Here is a 15,699-nt window from a genome sequence, read left to right as displayed (position 1 = left end):
TTTTTCTCTGTTTCTAAATCACGACAAAGTAGTAAGCTGAAATGCAAATTTGAGCAGAGTTTTCTTTAAATGTGTCCTCCGTCATGGAAAAATACTACAAAAACACCCAAACCCCCTATTTTCATTGGAGTGGATCTTTAAGAAAACAGTTTAACTGCTGGTGAGAAACTGACTGACCAAAATAGTTTTTTTATGAGTCAATAATAATGAAATTCCACTTAAAAAAAATCCAGAGTGGTGATTCGATACTTTTTGATCAAGTTGTGTGTATTTAAAAGCTTGTGTTTAAAAAAGAAAAAAAAAAAGAATCAACTATGCTTGACATGAATGTTGTAAAGTAAAGACCTCACAATGAAGAAACGGTCACAAACGAGCATACAAAGACACCATCTGATCACTTCTATCTGAAACTTTCACCGAGTCTCCCAGAGTCATTACCATAACAATATTCCATATTGTGTGGGTAATGGCACGATGCGGTGGTGAATGAATGGGCTTACAAGTTACACGCACAAACACACACAAATAAACCTCTAGAGGGAGCCGTACTCATCGTTGACAGGAGGAGCGGTCTTGGCCAGAGTCTCTGAAGCCTCCACAACTGGGCCTGGGGGGGGGAGGTCTGCTCCGTCTCCATTGGGCAGAGAGAGGGCAGCGGACGGGCTCGCTAAGCTAATGAGGTCTGATTGGGGCCGCGAGCGCCTACCTGTGTTTGTCAGCTCTAAGTCAAAGTTTGCTTTAGCGGAGCCTGCGGCGCAGGCTGCAAAATCGTACACGTCTGACGCTTGCATGAGGTGATCGTTGGAGATTGCAGTAACAGGTAAAGGTGAGCGGGGGTCTGAAACCACTGGGGCGGATCTGTCACCATTGGGCTGTTTAGGAATCACCGCTGGAGAGTTACAGGTTCCAGCTTTGGCAGTGGTTTTGCAGTTAACGGCTACATCGTTGGGTTTGTCTATGTTGAAGGCAGGAAAGGTCCCCCCACTAGAATCTGGGGCAGCAAGTTTAGAATCTAGGTCTGGTTTGGAAGAGGCAGCGGGGGCCGGGGTGGAGGCGGTTTGAGCTGGTACGTCTGTGTTTAAGGGCGCAGCGTCAGGCTGTGTGACGAGCTTGGTGACAGGAGGGCTCGGAGCGTGTTTCCTGGTTTCTGGAGTGGGAGGGGAGGACGACGATGCAGTTAGAGGTGAGACAGGGGGGCTGTTTTTCTTAGCATTTAGAGCAGCGAGTTTCGGAGAATGTCTGCGCTTTGGGGGTATCGGGGCTCCAGGTTTCTGGGGTCTCGGAAATTCAGGCGTACAAGGAGGAGTGTTTAGTTTCTCCTCTTCATCTGGTGTGATAATTCCTCTTTGTTCGAGCAGAGGGGCCATTTTAGCGTTAACGGCGCTGGAGGAGATGACCGGGGTCGGCGGGCCTGTGCTGGATTCTGGGGTTGGGGCCGGAGCAGCGAGAGGGGTGGGTGAGGGCTCGTTGGCCAGGGTCGACAGGCTGCACGTGAGAGTGGTGGTCTCGCTAGAGGGGCTGTCCTGAGCAGGTTCATTTGTTGCGGTGGCTGTGTCAGAGTTGGTGGCTACGGAGGAAGGGGTGTCCAGTGCCAGAGAAGCCACCAGCCTGAGAGAGCAGGGAGAGAACAGAGACACACAGACTAGACACCAGGGTGACTGTGACAGAGGAAGGGTGGCCCGGACGACAGCATGCAGACGGGTTAGTTGTTCTTCAGAGATCCACACAAACACAGACAGAGCAACTAAAAAAACAACAGCAAATCTTTAGCCTAGTGAGAAAAAAAGAGAAGAGAAAAAAAGAGAAGCAAAAAAGGAAAAACAAAAACAGGGCATCATGCTGTGAGTGAACATTAAAGGGAACACCCCATTTACACACTGACATGGAGTACACTGACTCAGAAACCTCACGTACTCAAAAGCGACACCAGCCTTCCTGTGGAAAACTACTGCACCACGTGGAGCCACCTCTACAGGTTAAACAGTACCAGTGACAGTCTCTTACTGCATGTTGGGATTTTTCCACACTCCCAACATGAGATAACCAAATGGCTCTATGAATTGACCACACTTGAGAGGAATAGAGGCCTTTGTGTCTCTGACTGGTATTGCTTCAACCTTCAACCTTCATATTAACGAGAAAGGAAATGTCCAACGGCTAGAGAAGAAACATAAAGTACGCTAATCCTTCTAAAAGGGAATTGAAGCAAAAGCAACACAGTCCAGTGGACTCCACTCAAGAATGAAATCAACTTTTTTAATAAAAAAATAAAATAAAATCCAAGGTTAAAATTGTATCCAGTTTAATAACAGAGCTGTTCTTGAAAGTGGAGTACAATGAACAACAGGTAAAAAAACAGACTTGAGCTATCAAAAAGGCAGGTTTGCTGCTTTTACTCACTCTGGTTTAGTGAGAGGCGTGGTTTCATTGGGTTCTATCGGCCCTGCTGCATTGTGATTGGCTGTGCACTCATCCTCTGTTCTGACTTCCACTATCGGCTCTTTGGACTCGTCTTTCCTGCAAAAATGACAGCAACAAAAAATCTTAGTAAACTCCTGTTTTTTCATATTCAATTTGATTTTAACTTTTTAACACTAGAGCTTTAGCACCAGTGTTTACATTCTTTCAGTTGTCCAAACTCAACTGTTTAAGTAGGGATGTCCCCATCTCATCATGTGATCGGAAATCGGGCCTGATCACGTATTTTCCGACATGATCAGATGAGGATTTGGGGCCGGGTATTAATTTTATTCTTATTTTTATGACCAGCGCTATGTATTTTCAAGCTTATTTTTACAGATAAATAGTCAACTAGAAGTCTGCATATCTTGAACGGATCACAACATTTCACTGCCATAAAACGCAGTAGAATACGGCCCCAGTTTGGGCAACAGGCACACAAAAACAGTTTGGTAAAGTTACATTCATCAAGTGTTGGATATTGGTGCACAGGCAATTTAAAAAGCCACTGTTCTCCGTTTCAGAATCAGCTGATTATTGTTGACCATGTAAACGGTTGAAAACTAACAGTATGTCAAAGAGCGCGGGTTATTTAAATGTCCCTGGCAACAGCGCGGCAGTTAAAACTGCAGCAGATTTCTCCTGTTTAATGATGAACAGTGGATTTCTTTTAGTTCAAATTTCTAATTTTAACAAAACGTTCTTTTTTTTTTTTACGTATTCACAACACACATCCTAATCCTGGTCACCCTGTCAGATTATATGATGTTATGGATTTAGGACTTACATGAAAGCTGCCTTTCCCTCCTCCAGGTTGTTCCCTTTTGTCCCCGTGCCCGATTTACCACAGAGGCACATGATGAGGCCGCATTTGTTGACAAAGAAACAGGTGACATCCACAGCCAGAAGCAGGAGCACAAATGCCACAACAAGGATCCCTGCCCAGAGAATAATGTTCATAGAGAGAGCCGTCTCGTCGTCCAAGTCTGTGGAGACCAGAAAGAGAGCGCTGAACAGGAAGAGCAGGTCACAGTTTCGCACAAAAACAAACAAACAAATGAAACCAAAAAGCACTACTTTTGTCACTCTGACCTCAAATACCTCTACAAGGCAGAAAAGAACTCACCTGCCTCAGTGTGAGCACTGGCATGCTCTAGTTTCCTCTGCATTTCTGATGCTGCGACAGGTTTGTGCACTTGTCAGTCATTACATTTTATGAAGGACTTGGGCACAGAGCTGATCTTCACCAAAAAAATGTGTCTTTACAACTCCACAGCCGTCTATATATTAAGCCAGTTTATTTGGTTGATGGACAAGCAAACGTTTATAATGTGTTAGTAACATGCAGGGTATCTTTAGACAACACATATGTCAAGTTTTTCATTGTTTCAACAAAACCTCGATACATTTTCATTCTTTGTTTAAAGTTCCTCAAATAAGATATATATATATATATATATATATATATATATATATATATATATATATATATATATGTGTGTGTGTGTGTGTGTGTTTTTGGTGTGCCTCTGATAGATACTAAAACGGCTCACTCTTTAATAAAAAGTGTATGAAACAAACTGTGAAATTACAAGTGACATTTGACAAACATGCATGAGAAATACCAGGACGTCTCTCATAGTAATCATCACAAAAATAAGATTCTGTTTAGAGTTGGTCATTATAAACACTAAAAACTTTACAAACGTTTGTTTTCACTCGTCTTCTAAATACTCCCAACGTTAATTTCCAAACGTTTACCGTGAATCTGCATAATTCTGTGAAACATTGACGAACACAAGTGTTTCTGTAAACAGACAGGTTCAGCCCTCTTCTCTCGCCTTTAGCTGCTATTTTTGTAACAACAACAAAAAAAAAGAAGAAGGTTCAAAGTTGTTCATGGCTGTAAACACTGTTGTCTATTGCTGAGAACTATCTGAGCTACTGCTGAGTAGTGTACATCGGCAGGAAGTGAAGGATTTCCACCGCCTTTGGTTTTGTACGGCTGTCTGGTTTGTTCTAGAGCAATACAGCACCCTTCTGTCCTCTGGAACAGAAACCCATCTGTCCCAGACAAAGTCTGTTTAAGGTGTGAAAGCAGAGGCCAGAGAAAAGGCAAGCGCTCCTCTCCAGGCGCCACGCAAATCCCACACTATGATAGGAGGAATACAGTGATGAGGGACAAAATGAGTGATACCAAAGTGCATGTCACAGATGAGCAGCCCTGAGTGGCTGTGGATGGAGGACAGCAGACCAAAATGCACACAGGTCAGGACGAAAATGTTCAGGTGGTCCACCACACCAATGTCCAGGATCAGGCAATAGAGCAGGAAGATTGGCGAGAGGATGAAGAGAGAACGAGAGAGAAGGAAAAAAAAAGGCAGAGGAAAAGAGGGGAAGGGGCAGGTGGAGGTAAACACATAGGAAATCAAGGAAAGGAAAGGAGGGGTGGGGAAAACACAGGAAGAAAGAAAGTGAATATGCGTCAGGTCTGAAAACCAAAAGTGAACAAAATAAATAAATAAAAACGATTGTTTTTTTTTGTTTTTTGCATTTAGGAAAAAAAACAGCAACACATCAAAGCAAAAGCACAGCACAAGGGAAAACCACACCATGTTGATGGTGACTCAGAGGTGGGTGAGTTGAAAATGACTAAAAAAAGAAAGAGGGCATAATGGTCAGCTGTGATCTTTCAGCAAATGCCTCAACAGGGTCTGGTTCCAACAGGGAATGTAGCGGGCCGTGAGGGTTTTCCCGCTGTTTGTGTTTTAAAAAAAAGCTTTTAGCTGCAGTTAAGCCCCAATTTCAAGGCTGCCCCCAGATCGAGAGCAAGTATTTTTACTTAAGGTGAGGACAAGGTAAAGAAATTCAAAGTAAAATGCTTTCATCCTCTCTGGAACGTCCCTGCCCTATTTCTGCGAGTAATTCGGTGACGGCTGTCACAACTTTAAAGAGAGAAAGTCCACCGGAAAATCATTTCTGCCCCAAAGGACTTTTTTTTGTAGACTTATTTAGTTGCCATTCTTCCCTCTGAACGGCTAAAACTAGATTGCGATTTTCAGCTTTAAGGTTTAGTTTCTAACTTCTTAGGGGAATTTCTGGCACACTCTGGTGTGAGTGACCTGTGGGAGGGTACCTGGAATAGCTTCTGGCTTGGAGGAAGTCTTGAAGGACATGGTTGCTGGCGTGGATTTGCCTTTTTCATTTTCTGCCACCACATAGATGTTGTACTCCGTGTCCCACTTCAGCCCCCTCAGAACCACATATTCACTGTCACTGGGCTGCCGGATTTCTGGTTTCCACTCTGTTGCATGAATCTGTGGACACAAATGGGATTTCAGTGTAGATTTTACTCAATGTTGTCGAAATTCAAATGATTTTACATGAAGTTTTGACCATTTTAAAAATTATTTTATCTAAAATTGGCTTAATAACTCATTGCACAATAAAAAAACAAAACTTTAGTATTTGCTGCTGAAAAAAACACTATGATTTAAAAAATAAAAAAGGGTTTCTGAATGACGAGCAGCATTTACAGGCTTGTAGCGGACGAGGTAGTGTAGAATGGGAGAGCCGCCATCATCCTGCTTGGTCCAGCTGACTTTGAGGGAGTTGCCTTTAGGCTGCAGGGTCCCTTCCAGTTTGGGGGGATTGGGATTTCCTAAAATCCCACAAGAACAGAAAAACAGGATTCTCAGAGGAAATCAAAATGTGCTCCTCACTGGTCTCTCAGTCACGATCTAACAGTCTGCAGACATTCTCTCTGCAGTGTGAATGCAGAGTGAGAAGGTTTTGCTCCTTTAAGATTTCCCTGCTGTTGTCTTCTTGGTTCTTGAGATTGAGAGTAAAAACATTTACTGGTGTCCTATTTATGAACTACACACGTATGGAAGTTGATGAATGACATTAAGGAAAACTACAGATTTTCTAGTTTTTGATCCAACAATCGGTGTTACTTTGCATTGATTGTTGGCTCTCAGTCTTGTTTTCTTTCACTGCAGGAGCCAGATGCTCCAAATCCATCTACATTCCTTATATCTTGTTATTTTTTAAAACAGCTAGTTACTTTTTGAACAGTTTGGTGATTTTAAATATCACAGTAAACCTATATGCTAGTGTAAAATGTAATGTTTTAAAGGAAGAACAATGACATGAAACACATTCATAATAAATGTAAGTTAGTTGGTAATTATTCTAGAAATCAAAACACTCATTTGTTAAAGTCACACCCTGATCATCTTTTTATCTATTGCAAAGATTTCTGTGGTATTGTACATATAATTATGACGCTCTTAGCCAAAATCTCACAGCCTGTCTCATTTTCTAGGACATAATTTCTGCAGAGCAACTGGAGTTCAATAAAAATTCACTTTGGGGATGGATCGTTGTAGCGGAGCAACCCCGCCCCCCTTCCTATTCCCCATAGATGAGCTACCCGTTAGCTTACAGCTCCTCACAACCCCTACGTGGATGCATCAGAATGGAGTGGTGCAGGGAGCTACTGTAGTTTCTATCTAACAAATACGATCTTTTTCCAATGGCATTTATTGTCTGCTCCTGATTCAAAACAATTGGAATAAAGGAATATTTAGAAATGCAGTTTTGGGGTTAATTCTCTATAATGTCCTCCATCATCAGAAAAATGCCACAAGAGCACATTAAAAACACCAAAAATACCATTTTCATCAGAGTGGGTCTTTAATCAACAATATTTAAAAGCAAATTCATTTAATTTTCAGACATTTTAGTGAATGAGTTAATACTATTGTTAAGCATTAAATATAGCATGGAGAATTCATTGGTTAAAGCAGGTTTTTAACTTGATTGAACATCAGAGCAGGAAGCTACAAGGAGAAAAAAGTCGAGAATGGAAAAGTGATTTTCCTGCAATTAGGGAAATCCCTGTTTTTGATTTGTTTTTTCACCCACTTGATTTATAGTAAGACACCCAGAAAAGGAGAGTTGGTATCTTCCAGGAAGCAGACTATCAATTGTATTCAAGACAATTTAAGCAACACCAGGAAGGCAGCTGTAGTTCCCGCTCATTTTTCTCCCAAAGCAGATGTCTGCTAATCTGTGTGTTACATGAATGCAGAGAAGCACAGAATAAACTTCAGTTAAAGGTTAAAAATAAATCTTTGTTTCAACTATGTTACCTTCTGCAGGGTGGAGAGTGTCACCAGCACCATGCAAGCCAAATAACAGTCACATGATAGGACACATGTGAGGGGTTAAAAACCAGAGAAACATAAAGGACATTGGAGACAAAAACCAGCTACAGGTATCAACAAAGAAACGGAGCTAAATACAAGCTTTCATGTCACCAGTAGACACTAAACTTTCTTGTATTTAGCAGCTATAAACTCAATTAAAGTAAAAGCTGTCTGAATGACTCCAGAGGAGAGGCAAAAAATACTCAGAACTTAAAAAGGTGATGCTTTCTAACGGGCACATTTGTATCTGCAGGGCTTTGAAGTTATTACAACTACAGCTCATCAACAGATCGACTAGCTGGTGTTGCAGGGAAAGGAAAAGCCACAGCACTAAAACTGAATCTATAATCCTCCATACAGAACAAACCTGTGCCCTCAGAGAAGAAAGGAAACGTGTTGTCTAGAGACATGGAACAGAAAAGTAATCAAATTACCTGAAATTCTGCAGCACTTCTCAACTGAAGAATGCATGAGGACTAATTCCCAGCAGCTTTTATCCAACAAAAACCCACAAACAGACGACTTCTACCATTAAGGTACAGAGGAAAGAGTGCTAGATTAACCCTTGTGCTATCCTAGGCACTTTAACATTGGGAGTTGGGTCATCTAGACCATATGTGTCAAACTCAAGGCCCGGGGGCCAAATGTGGCCCTCCATGTCATTTTATTTTCGAGAACATAAAAGTTTTTCATTTCTTTAAATAAAAAATAAAAATTGGTGTGTATTTATTCACATCTAGGGGGAATCGAACTTGAAATATCAGATTGGGCAACTATACATTAGGACTTGTCAATATAACCTAACCTGACAGAATCAAATTTAAAAGGATTTTTGCCAGAGTAATAAACAAACATACGTTTTCTATGCAACTGTAATTGTCACTTAAAAAAGTTATATCAAATAAATAATGAGTTATTTAACATTAAGGAGTAGTAACATTTATTTTTCATTACATGTCGTTACGTGTATGAGTCATATCTAGCCCTTTGAGGACAGACAGTATGCTGATGTGGCCCTCAGTGAAAATGAGTTTGACACCCCTGATCTAGACCCACTAGACGGTGCGCTGAACCTTTTTTCTTCAATGATTTGTGATCTTCACTGGTGTCCATGGATTAGATGAAATCTTTCCACCTTCATCCACCTTTGTCATGGTAGGGAGAACATGTCAATGTAAGGGTGGGGTCATAGGATAGCACAAGGGTTAACTAGAAACTGAAAGACTGTTAGAACAATATAAGCCCAAAAAAATTTATATGAAATAAAAATTAAAATGTTTGCATTACAACATTATTTTGTGCTTTCCAATGTTTTTAATCCCCATTTTTGCTTTACTACAGAGTAGAAATCATAAACCCATGACAATGTCCTTAAACTAAAGGTGAGCATGAGGCTTAAACCTGAGCAGAGAGATGAATGACTTACTTTTGGAAGCGGGACCTGACAAAACAGGCAGATGAGCAAATGGATAAAAACACGAGGGATTACAATTATGAAATGAAAAAAACAATAGAAATGGTAAAATATTTTTCTGGTAACACACATGCCCGACCAGCAGAGGGCCCTCTAAACTAAGCTCAAGATCGCTGCAGGTGTGATTCATGTTCAAGTAAAACACGTTTTGGTATTTAAGCAGGTTTTAATCCTCTGCCACTGACACAAAGCTGTAAACAAGGCACCACGCACAGTTACTATTAATGGAAAAGACATTTGTTTATTAGTTCTATTCAATACAAAATGACTAGAGTGTTGGGAAAAGCTTTGCAGTGTGATGTAAAGCGTGCACTTACGAACAGGCTGCGTTTTGAAGAACTCAGCGAGACTGCGTTCACTTTCACCCTTGCCATTGATGGCTGTTAGCTTTAGCTCGTAGCTGGTCTCAGGCTTGAGGCCGGTGATGGTCACCTCATTGCTGGAGTCTGTGAAGACACCAAAAGCCGAGCGGCTTTGTTTGAATGTGCCGCACATCAAACACATCGGCCTCATTCAAGATGGAGCCTGCAACTGCTTCCCTCACTAGCAAACAAAGATTCTCACATTTCTCAATTCACCTCAACACTGTTTAAACAGCTGATTCATTAGTTATTAACCAGAAATAAAGCGAACATATTAACTTTATTATGTTGTTTACTGATAAAATAGAATTACTTTGTTCCATCTAGGCTTAGCATCTAGGCTTTGATATCCTCCCATCATTGGAATGTATGAAAGCAAAACACCTCAATAATACCCAATTCAATCCATTTAATAGGAAGAAAGAAAAAGAAAATTAAAAAGAAATTAAAAAGAAAGAAAAATTAAAGCTACTAATTTTGCTTTCTCTTATCTTTTGAGTAAAGAAATAAATAAGTACTGAACACAGACAAACTGCACTTTTAATTTAAGCAAGTGTTCTTGTTTTTTTTACCATCTGTGGCCTCGTAGACTCTCTGCATCCAGTCACCTTTGCCCTTCATCCTCCACAACGCTTTATATTTCAGAACAGGTACGCCCCCAGTAGATTCCGGCTCCTCATACTGAATCAGTGCGGTGGTGGAGAAAGGTCTCACTTCAACGATGGATGGAACCGATGGAACCTCTGTGCAGACGAGGCATGGACAACATGTTCAACACAACAATTGTCAAACTGCAGTGCTGGGAGTAGCTGTTTTCCACTGATCCTTTAAAGCCATGGTCCCAACTGAAGCCACTGCAGTGGACTGAAGTGGATCGTGGACTGGAAATGATTTGCTACCTAGATATGGCTCAGCGAAATGTATTCAAATGAATTTGTTTTTTGAAGTGCAAACTCTTTAATAAAAGCTTTTTGTCGCTGGATAAACAATGCAGTGCCAGAACAGGCCCCTTGGAAATAAGTCAAGAATATAGACCCCATTGGCAGATTATTGTATCTTTAAATAAGCAAAAAAATCCTCCAGTGGAATAAGAAAAATAGTCTTCCCAAAAAATTTTAAGAAAAAAATTCAAGTCACTAAGATATGTTTTAGATTATTTTGCTCTTGAAAAATGTTTCTGATAAGATTGTTTTTCCTCCAAGACAGAAAATAAGACAAATTTCTTTAAATTCTGTTTTTGCAGTGTGGGAACACACAACTGAGCCACACAGGCTTTTAAAACTTAATCCAAAGTCTTAAAGCGAACTAAAAAAAACAAAGTAACTAAGAATCAAAGAAACAATTATCTTTCTTTGAAAACAACAAAATAAATATTTAGACAGAGACTTTTTTCATTCTGTTAAGTATAACTGCTAAAAACTATTGTATTCATCCCTAATTGTTCTTTTAATATTGGGGAAAATGACCTTATTTGAAATAATGAATCATGTGAATGAGTCCACAGGACAGAACTGGCAGCTGCTTTGGATCTCACACATTGTTGGGCTCAGGTTTTACTGTATTGCTTTGAAGTGGGGAAGAAAGGCAGCATCATTATAACTGAGGTTCTAATTCGTCCATTTTGGATTGTGGTTCAAGTCCAGCTTTGTCTCTCTGTTCTGTTGTATTTCCAGTGTGAGTGAGCACAGCAACAAAAAACTGATGTGACAATTCTGCAACTTCAACATTTATGCTAAAAGGGCACTGCATTTGTAATTTAACATCTCTGTTCACACTGAACCAAACATTTCCAGTCCTGTAACAGCTACAAGGGAGCAAGGTTGATAAATCATCGGCCTATTTTGTCTAAATCTATTAGGTAGCTGTACAAACAATGCCCTGAGAAAGGTCACAGAGTAGATTTTTCAGCTAAATGTGTAGTATGAAGAAAATATTCGTTTTTTTTCAGCAAACGTGAGCATTTTGCTTTGTTATTTTACAAAGTTGACTGAATGAGTCCAACTGTGAACTTGTGAACTGAAATCAAATCGATTAAGCAGTTCGGCATTGATGCTCAGCCTGATCTGCACAAGTCTCAAAATCTACAAATCAGCCCCTAATTAGAAGAGCCTGCAGACACAAAAACAAGCTGTTCTGTCTGCTTTAAAACTGACAGGAAACACGGCCACAGCAACAGACCTGAAACAGTGGAAACAAATGGTAGCAGTGAACAGAGGGACACAAAGAAAGAAACATAATGTGGTGTTAAAAAAGAAATGAAAAAAAAAAACAAAATTCAAAAGGAAAAACAAGAATATGTCTTTGCTATCTTTTCATGTTTACCTATCCAGGAAAAAATGCAATTTATGTAAAGAAAAGAGAAAAAAAAACCTGTAACAATTTCTATATAAAGAAGCTAAAGAGAGGTCCACATGGATGGATGATGTTTGGAAGAGAAAGATGTTCAATAAATAATCTTGATGCTGCACTGCTGCAAGTATGGAGAAAGGATCAGAAAGGCCACAACAAATGCAGGGATGTTATTGATCTTTTAGACAACGTTCCTGTTTTTCATCCGTTTAAAGCAGGTTTAGGGATAATGAGATGATACATTTCAGGATGAAAGTGTTACTTCCCTCAAAAACTTTGTAAGATGTCAGTTCATGAAAAACGGGACCAGTAAACAGTCGGAAGCTTAGTATGACTTTACGCTGCAAATTAAGCATCAAAAATGTCAACCGTTATGTTTTTTCTCTCGTTATGCTTGAACAGAAGATGCATGTTTTGTAAGACTGTAATTTTGTAGCAATTTTTTATGTTTTCATTTGTATTCATTCTTACACCATTTTATCTCCTTTCCGAATTTTGGGGAAAACATTTTGATCATGAATGAGGAGTGAATGAATAATGGAAACATTGAAAGCGCTTTGAGCACCTGGAAAAGCGCAGAAAAATCCAATCCGTTATTATTATTATTAAGATATGAGAAACACTATTTACAACTAACCAGCCTGAATGAGGAGGAACTCCTTGGACTCTGTACCCATCTCATTTGAGGCGGTGCAGTTATAGCTCCCAAAATCACTCTCGTACTCGGGGGTAACCTGAAGGTGAGAATAAGAATGAAACTGTAAGTACAAGAGGAGCAAAGTCACAAAACAGATGATCAAACCTGTGTGTGAAGCATTACAAAAGTGACCTTTTCATTTGCACCTTGGAGTAGAGTTCTTCCTATTCGTCACTCTGAGCTTTCTTATTACTGAATTATTCATGTGTTTTTTTTTTCTCTACACAATGAGGCTGAATACCCCTCTCCCCCTCCATCACTTCCAGCCTATCCTCATGAAATGTTGATAACAAGGTGGGACCAGACACAGAAGAGCGGTGTGCATGTGTACATATACTAGAGCCTAAATGAATCTTTAAAGCCAATGTACCTGCAGGTAGCTGCTTGTGGGAGTCCTGAATATCTTGATGTTGGAGGTGTTGGAGTTGGGGAGCTGCAGTCCATCTCTGAGCCACACGGTTGACACGTCACTGGGGAAGGCTTTGACCTCACAGGTGATATTAACAGGGTTTCTTTCCCACGTGTACACAGCCACTGTCCCACTGATCTTAGGCGTGTCTATAGAATCAACATGTTAAACTTAAAGCTTTGCTTCCGCCGTATGATTAGGTAAAGCTGACTCTTTCAGTCACACTTCTCTTCTACTTGAAGACAGGAGTACTCACAGCGAACCTCCAGATACGCTCTTTGATCATCTTCTCCGATGGCACTCCGTGCTGTGCAGAGATACTGACCCGCGTCTGTGTACTTGACATATTTAAGAGTGAGGGAGGACACACGAGCATCACTCCTCACCACAACATTCCCGTCTGGACTCTAAATTACAGCAGAAAAAGGCTTGGTTCAGAGAAAATTCAAAAAAAAAAAAAGTGCAGATCTACAAAAACAAAGAGACACAAATAGGAAATAAGACGTTTCACAATAAATGAAACAACGTACAGACATTTGATGAATGGAACTGACACATTTTTCTCCACAAGGTCTTGGAGACATAAGGACACAGGTGACAAGGCAGTGAAGATTTTAAATATTTGATGTTGAAAAGCATTAGAGGGCATCTAAATTGTCTGTACCTAATTGTGAAATTTGCTGATGCAAAACCGAGGAGAAAAAGATTACCATGCAAGTCTAGTATGAACCAATCCGCTTAAATGGACAGTTTCCAGACTCCTCTTTTGAGTAGTCTTTCAAGTAATTCACATTTTGACTTGCTTAGGCGAGAAAATGTTCATTTTTTCCCCCTAAATAGTGTTTGCTAATTTTCACACGGTCATCTCAGAGTAAAACAAAAAGGCTAAATCACATTTGAAACCAGGCACTGAACATGCAAGTCCTCCAACGACACATTTTGATTAGATTCTCAGTGTCTTCATACTGGACTAATCATATGAAGCCTTCCAATATATCAGACTGGAAAGATTCATGGTTTCAAATGCTCTCACTGAAATGTAAAGCAATGTTTAATGTCCTACAATATTAAACTAAGCAGCTTTAACTGCTTCGCTCCTCACACACACACACACACACATTATGACGCCTGGTGGTAAAAACTGCAAGAATTATTTAGCTTTCATAATAGTTGATGTAGGTCAACTAAGTAAAAAGAAAATATAAAATGCACATCAACAGCAGCACCAATTATCACTGTAATCACAAAATACCCCAAAAATGTTCTAAATCTAGATTCATTTGTTTGCTTTGCATTAACTCAACAGAAACTGTAGTCATGTTATCACAACTGATGACTACATAATGATCCAACATGCACTCGCTCTGAAGTAACATTATGTAACACAGAAGATGAGCAGATAAGAGGGGAGAATTAACTTTCTGCTAATGCACGATGATTCCATTTAGCTGATCTAATGTCCTGGTGTCTGTGTCAAACCCACACAACCTTTTCCAACAGTCTTTTGGTTTCACATTAAATATATTTTTCATTTAGTTTTAAAAGAATATGGCTAACAAATCGATGAAATGATAAATCTTATAAACATTTCTCGTAATCTTTTCCAAAATGATTTTTTTTAATAAAAAAAATCCCCTCTTACTCTGAATTAAATTGGGAACTTTAAAGTTTAAAAGTTGTTTATTCTCCCTTGCAAAGAAATATTTAAGAAAATTGAATGTTATTCTGACACCATATGCACAATAGTAATATCACAATTATTATATTAAAATGTGTTAAACAACTTTGCTAATTGTTCTTTAAAGCCTTTAGTAATAAAACAGGAAAGATGAGACGATCTAATAATACATTTTAGATTTTGTTAGCTTACTATCAATAATGATGTCAAAATCTTTTTTAAACATTTGGCACGTTTCCTTAAAAACTGTATTATCAAATGTCTTCTACATAGTTTCCTCTCAAGTTGCAGATTTCATATAAACCATGTTTTGGTAAATGAACATAAAATGATCTTTTTCTCAGGCTTATAATGGCACAATCAGGGTTGACTGAATTAAAAGGGAATACAAAAGTCTTTTTTCCAATAGTAACACAAATATTTTGTTAATGTGTTGTAAAAATGATTTCCTTTCAGGTAGTTTCCAAGTTGCTTTTTCGATTGCTTTCATAGCTTCCTTCAAAGGCACAGACCCACACTAACAGCAATCTTTCACACAGGCTGCAGTAGAGCTCAGCCGTGTAACAGAAACCCACATTAGTTTGTATTTATATTCAAATCACAAAGCTCGTCTGGGGAATTCATTATGCATAGCAGGTAGCAGGACAAGGGAGACACTTACATAACACAAACACTACCCTTTTATTCTGACCCCTGTGCAGATAGCATTCTTAGTGGACCCCTGTGGTACTGTCACCAAATGCTGCATCTGTGCAGCACGCCACTTGCAAATAACTAGTTAATGAGCCAGCATCGGTATGAGTGCTTTCATATGAACACACATCAAAGATGAAGCAGATACATTGGAATAAATAAAGTAGAGTTTAGACATGTATAGCATGCTGGGTATTATTTCCCAATTCTTTGCACCTTCTAGAAATGCGTGTACAGCTTTGCACCTGTCAAAATGTTCTTCAGAAAAGACGAGGAAGAAATCATCAAGGACAAAGATTTGATAAATTAATCAAACTCAACCGAGAGAAGAGCTCCAAAACAGATTCTCTGCAGTGCAAAGCTG

At 39.6% G+C, this 15,699-nt stretch overlaps 1 protein-coding gene across 16 annotated transcripts in view; it reads right to left on the bottom strand.

The window, feature by feature from the left end:
• The window catches only part of ncam1b (neural cell adhesion molecule 1b), a 107,023-nt gene that overhangs the window by 3,778 nt on the left and 87,546 nt on the right, over positions 1-15,699 (bottom strand). For 9 of the 16 annotated variants that reach the window (XM_078929382.1, XM_078929378.1, XM_078929380.1 and 6 more), the window contains 10 exons: positions 13,221-13,371; positions 12,926-13,113; positions 12,496-12,592; positions 10,082-10,252; positions 9,465-9,593; positions 5,997-6,121; positions 5,597-5,777; positions 3,248-3,446; positions 2,401-2,517; positions 550-1,608 (listed from right to left, as the gene is read on the bottom strand). In XM_078929382.1, coding sequence (XP_078785508.1) covers positions 550-1,608; positions 2,401-2,517; positions 3,248-3,446; positions 5,597-5,777; positions 5,997-6,121; positions 9,465-9,593; positions 10,082-10,252; positions 12,496-12,592; positions 12,926-13,113; positions 13,221-13,371 — 2,417 coding nt within the window. Of the gene's footprint in view, positions 1-531; positions 1,609-2,400; positions 2,518-3,247; positions 3,447-5,596; positions 5,778-5,996; positions 6,122-9,464; positions 9,594-10,081; positions 10,253-12,495; positions 12,593-12,925; positions 13,114-13,220; positions 13,372-15,699 lie in introns of all 16 variants that reach the window. The other 7 variants (XM_078929385.1, XM_078929388.1, XM_078929387.1 and 4 more) reach the window with 2 other exon arrangements.

This window comes from Oryzias latipes, chromosome 13 (genome assembly GCF_053564925.1).
Source record: "Oryzias latipes strain Hd-rR chromosome 13, Olatipes_Hd-rR_3.1".
Taxonomy (NCBI): Eukaryota; Metazoa; Chordata; class Actinopteri; order Beloniformes; family Adrianichthyidae; genus Oryzias; species Oryzias latipes.
The sequence above is the reverse complement of the archived record's forward strand: the minus strand, read 5'-3'. Positions and strand labels throughout refer to the sequence as shown.